This window comes from Chaetura pelagica, unplaced genomic scaffold (assembly GCF_000747805.2).
Source record: "Chaetura pelagica isolate M959 unplaced genomic scaffold, ChaPel_1.0 scaffold171, whole genome shotgun sequence".
NCBI classification, from domain to species: Eukaryota; Metazoa; Chordata; class Aves; order Apodiformes; family Apodidae; genus Chaetura; species Chaetura pelagica.
In genome coordinates this window covers 3,511,276-3,514,853 of record NW_009952066.1, presented here as the reverse complement: position 1 = coordinate 3,514,853, position 3,578 = coordinate 3,511,276, and the positions used below count along the sequence as shown (strand labels likewise).

Sequence of the window (3,578 nt, the reverse complement as noted above, 5' to 3'; positions counted from 1 at the left end):
CCTGCTGACTTAACACAAGAGGCAAGCATTGTACTACATAACTTGACATCTTTGCATAGATTTTTGGCTTGTATGGCAGAATGGTGCTGAACTTTCATAGGTGCCTAACGCTGCGATAAGAGATGACACAACAGTGAAGGAAGGGGCACTTATAGTCAAAAATCTCACTGTGGAAGTGGCAATGCAGTTTATACATGTCCTGTCATAGGAGAAAGAATATCAACATTCTACTCTTCCTCTGTCTTTGGACAGGGTAACAATATTCTGCAAAAATAATCTTCCTTGATTATTTTGTTCCCAAAGGTCAAAAAGTAAAACCAAGGCAAGGTGTTTGATTTTAAAAGTTTCTTTTCTCTATAATGAGAAATGCAGTGGGGCATAGGCTGAAGAAGGATTAAAATATTGTATGTATTCTGTAGTTCTTTAGACCTGTTGGGGAAAGAATTAGTAATGTATCTATATATCTGGTAAAAATATCTCAGTGACCTCATACTCACATTTGTGTAAACATCACCTCATCAGTTCCAGATACTTATACAGGAAACAAATCTGAATGCTCCTCTAGTGTTCTATACTTAGGCAGGTCAGCCGGCATATGTCTGGTCTGTAAATACCCAGTTTTACTTGGGTCCTTATTTTAAGGTTTCTCTCTTAAGAGTTTACTGCAAACATGCCCTGAGCATTTCCCAGTGTGCCTTTTCTAAAGCAACTTGCCCTTGAGGGTTTCCATTAAAAGCTTTATTAAACAAAAAACAAATACAAAGAAGAGCTGTACTGATTGGTAAAGGCTTGGTCGGGATAGAATTACTAAATATTGCCATAACAGTCCTGAACTGACAAAGTGAGTATCAAATGATTTTTCCTAGCTGTCAGTCACTGTGGTATGCAACCACAGTTTGCTCTATGTCGTGGTCCCCATCTTGCTAACAGATTTCTAAAAATCAAAGTTCTCTGTCAGACTTCTCCAGATAATCTTTGCCAATGGACTCTAGTATGCAGAGTACTCTTCTGACTTTACAGTTGACTTTATAATGCCATAATAAATTGTATGTTGCCAAGGCAACAGCACAATGCTTGTGATTCTTTAGAACAGAAAACCCTGAATGTCACACACTTAATTTTCTAGTTATGAAGTAAAACAAGGAGAGAGTGTAATAAAAAGAGGTACATGTTACAAAAATAAATGCCCAAAATAACAACATTTCTAATTTGAGCCTTTAGTTAGTATTTTTTACATTTTTAAAAAAGAAATACATAATGTATTTCAGGCAACTTTGCATAGGTGAACAGCATTAAATTGAGAAAGAAAATGAAGTTTTTAGAAATGGTAAAAACACACTGGGTTGCCAAGCTCAAGTTTTTAGAAGGACAGAATATTACACATCCTATAGAGAGACAGTATATAGTTATTTAGTAGGTAGAAAACTGCCTATGTTACAGGAGTCTCTAGCAGTATTATTAGCAGGGTTACACAAAGGTATAAATTAAAATCACTTTGGCTTTATGCAGGCTATCTTTACTACCAAAAGAACCATGTCATGTGTTCATAACTGTATTGATGCCTGTGGAGGTATGAATGGTGATGACCAACCTTCCCTAAGTTACATGCTTCAAGCTGTAATCCACACAGGCAACAGCAGAAGATAAATTTGAATCATCAGTCATTCTCTGTGTAGTCAGTAGACCAACTTTCTCCAACAGCAGTCTGATTTTGTTTGCTTTCTAATGCTACATGAATATCATTGGATTGTTGTCTTTTTTCCATGCAGATAAAGAAGATCCATGTGCTGATTCAGACAGTGTTATTTCAGCCACCCTAACGGAAAAAAAGAATCAAGAGGGCTTGAATTATTTGGTATTAGTCAAAGAAGGCAATCAAGATCACGGAAGCATCAGTTCTGCTGAACTTAGTTAAGTCTGGTTCCCACTGAAAGAAACAGGGAAAGAAGAGAAAAAGCTTTATCAAAGAAGACATCATCCAAGGAAAATATTCTGCTCATTGTCATACTTAGAGAGATGTCTTAAAAAAACAGCAGCTCTCTAAAACACTAAAGCTACCAGCAAGTATCACAAGGTACTGATTGATGTGTAACAGAATAAAAAAACAGTTGTGTATCTTTTAATTTTCTATATGTTCTGGTTTCAGTGTTTCACAGAAGATAGTTTAAGGGAATAAAATGTGTAATCAGACAGCGAGTGATTTTGGTTGTGGTGTTGATTAAATTTATGTAATCACATTTGCCTCTGACGTAGGCTGTCCTTCCAAAAAGTACTGGTATGCTGTTTCAAAGAAGGGACCAACTTGCTCACGAAAATATAAAAAAAATCTGTTGAAATCTAGCTTCACTGTGCACAAACAAGATTTTACAAATTGAAAAAATAAATAAATTGTTGTTGTATTTTTCTGAATTCCAAATCAGAAACCAATTGAAGAAGGGTGACTGGGTTATCTATTGCTGGGGATGGTCTATTTCACTATTTAATTTAAGCAATTGCTTGCAGTTGTCTTGAGTGTTGCACAGCGATTGATCTGTGAATCTAGGCAGTCCTGTTTTCTTATGTTTCCTTTCCCTTTTTCATGTTCATCATCCTCATTTATTTTTTCTCATGTTGAGTGAGGGAGGATACTTTTCCTTGATGTGTTTGGAGATGGAGTCAAAGTAAATAATAAAAAGATATATAAATCCTTACTGAATAAAAGACAGCAATACGCTTTTTGAAACATTTTGTCATGAATAATGGTTTGCAAATTATGCAGAACTGTTCACTGACGTCTGTCAGGAAGCTAGAAACATGCTCTGATTTTATGGAAATATTTGATATGAAGGACAGACAATTTAGAGTAGTTAAAACTCTATCTGATGTTAGAATGCATACATGTTGAAGGTGCAACTGCACTGAGTTCAAGCTTCAAAAGTTTCTTACGTGGAGATGCAGAACAAATGAGCAAGAATTATAGCTTTCAACTGTTTTACTCAAACAGAATAGAAATTGACAACTTGTGAATTAAAATTCTTCGGGGTCCCTGACAAGGGCCATTCAAACAGTATATAACAATATAAATACTTTTTTTCATCATCTACAACATAGTGTACAAGCCAGATTTCCTAATAACAATTGCAGCACTTATTATTATTATTATTATTTTTCACCTAAGCTATGCTCACTCGACCATGAGAGGTGGATAAATAAACAAACACTGTATAATGTTTCCTTCCTCTTCAAGTGCTGCTTGATTGATTGCACAACCATTCCTTTCATTTCAGTAACTAAAGCATGAGTAACGTTTACTAACCAGTAGCAAGTGCTAGCCACAAACCAGGAAGACCCTAGTTCTGTAGTCACCACACCTGGATGATTTCTTGTGTGTGTATAATTCCACTTAATTCAAGAGGACTACTCAGTCAGAAAGCTACAAAAAAGGATTTTGAAAATTGACAAGACTTCAATGAAAGCTTTTTCTTTAGCATGGCCGGAACTTCAGTCCTACCAAAATTTTGTCTAGGCAACACATTTCACAGGCCTCATGACCATGTTTCTGGTGGTCCAAGACAATTCAGTTTTGTGAAGGTCTGAGC

At 35.9% G+C, this 3,578-nt stretch overlaps 1 protein-coding gene across 1 annotated transcript in view; it reads left to right on the top strand.

Annotated features, from left to right (window-relative positions):
• Positions 1 to 1,915, top strand: part of ROS1 (ROS proto-oncogene 1 , receptor tyrosine kinase) — a 74,867-nt gene extending 72,952 nt beyond the window's left edge. Inside the window, exon 44 of the mRNA XM_010004862.1 lies at positions 1,770 to 1,915. Within this exon, the coding sequence (XP_010003164.1) occupies positions 1,770 to 1,915 (146 nt within the window). The remainder of the gene's footprint in view (positions 1 to 1,769) is intronic.
• The last annotated feature ends 1,663 nt before the right edge of the window (positions 1,916 to 3,578 follow it).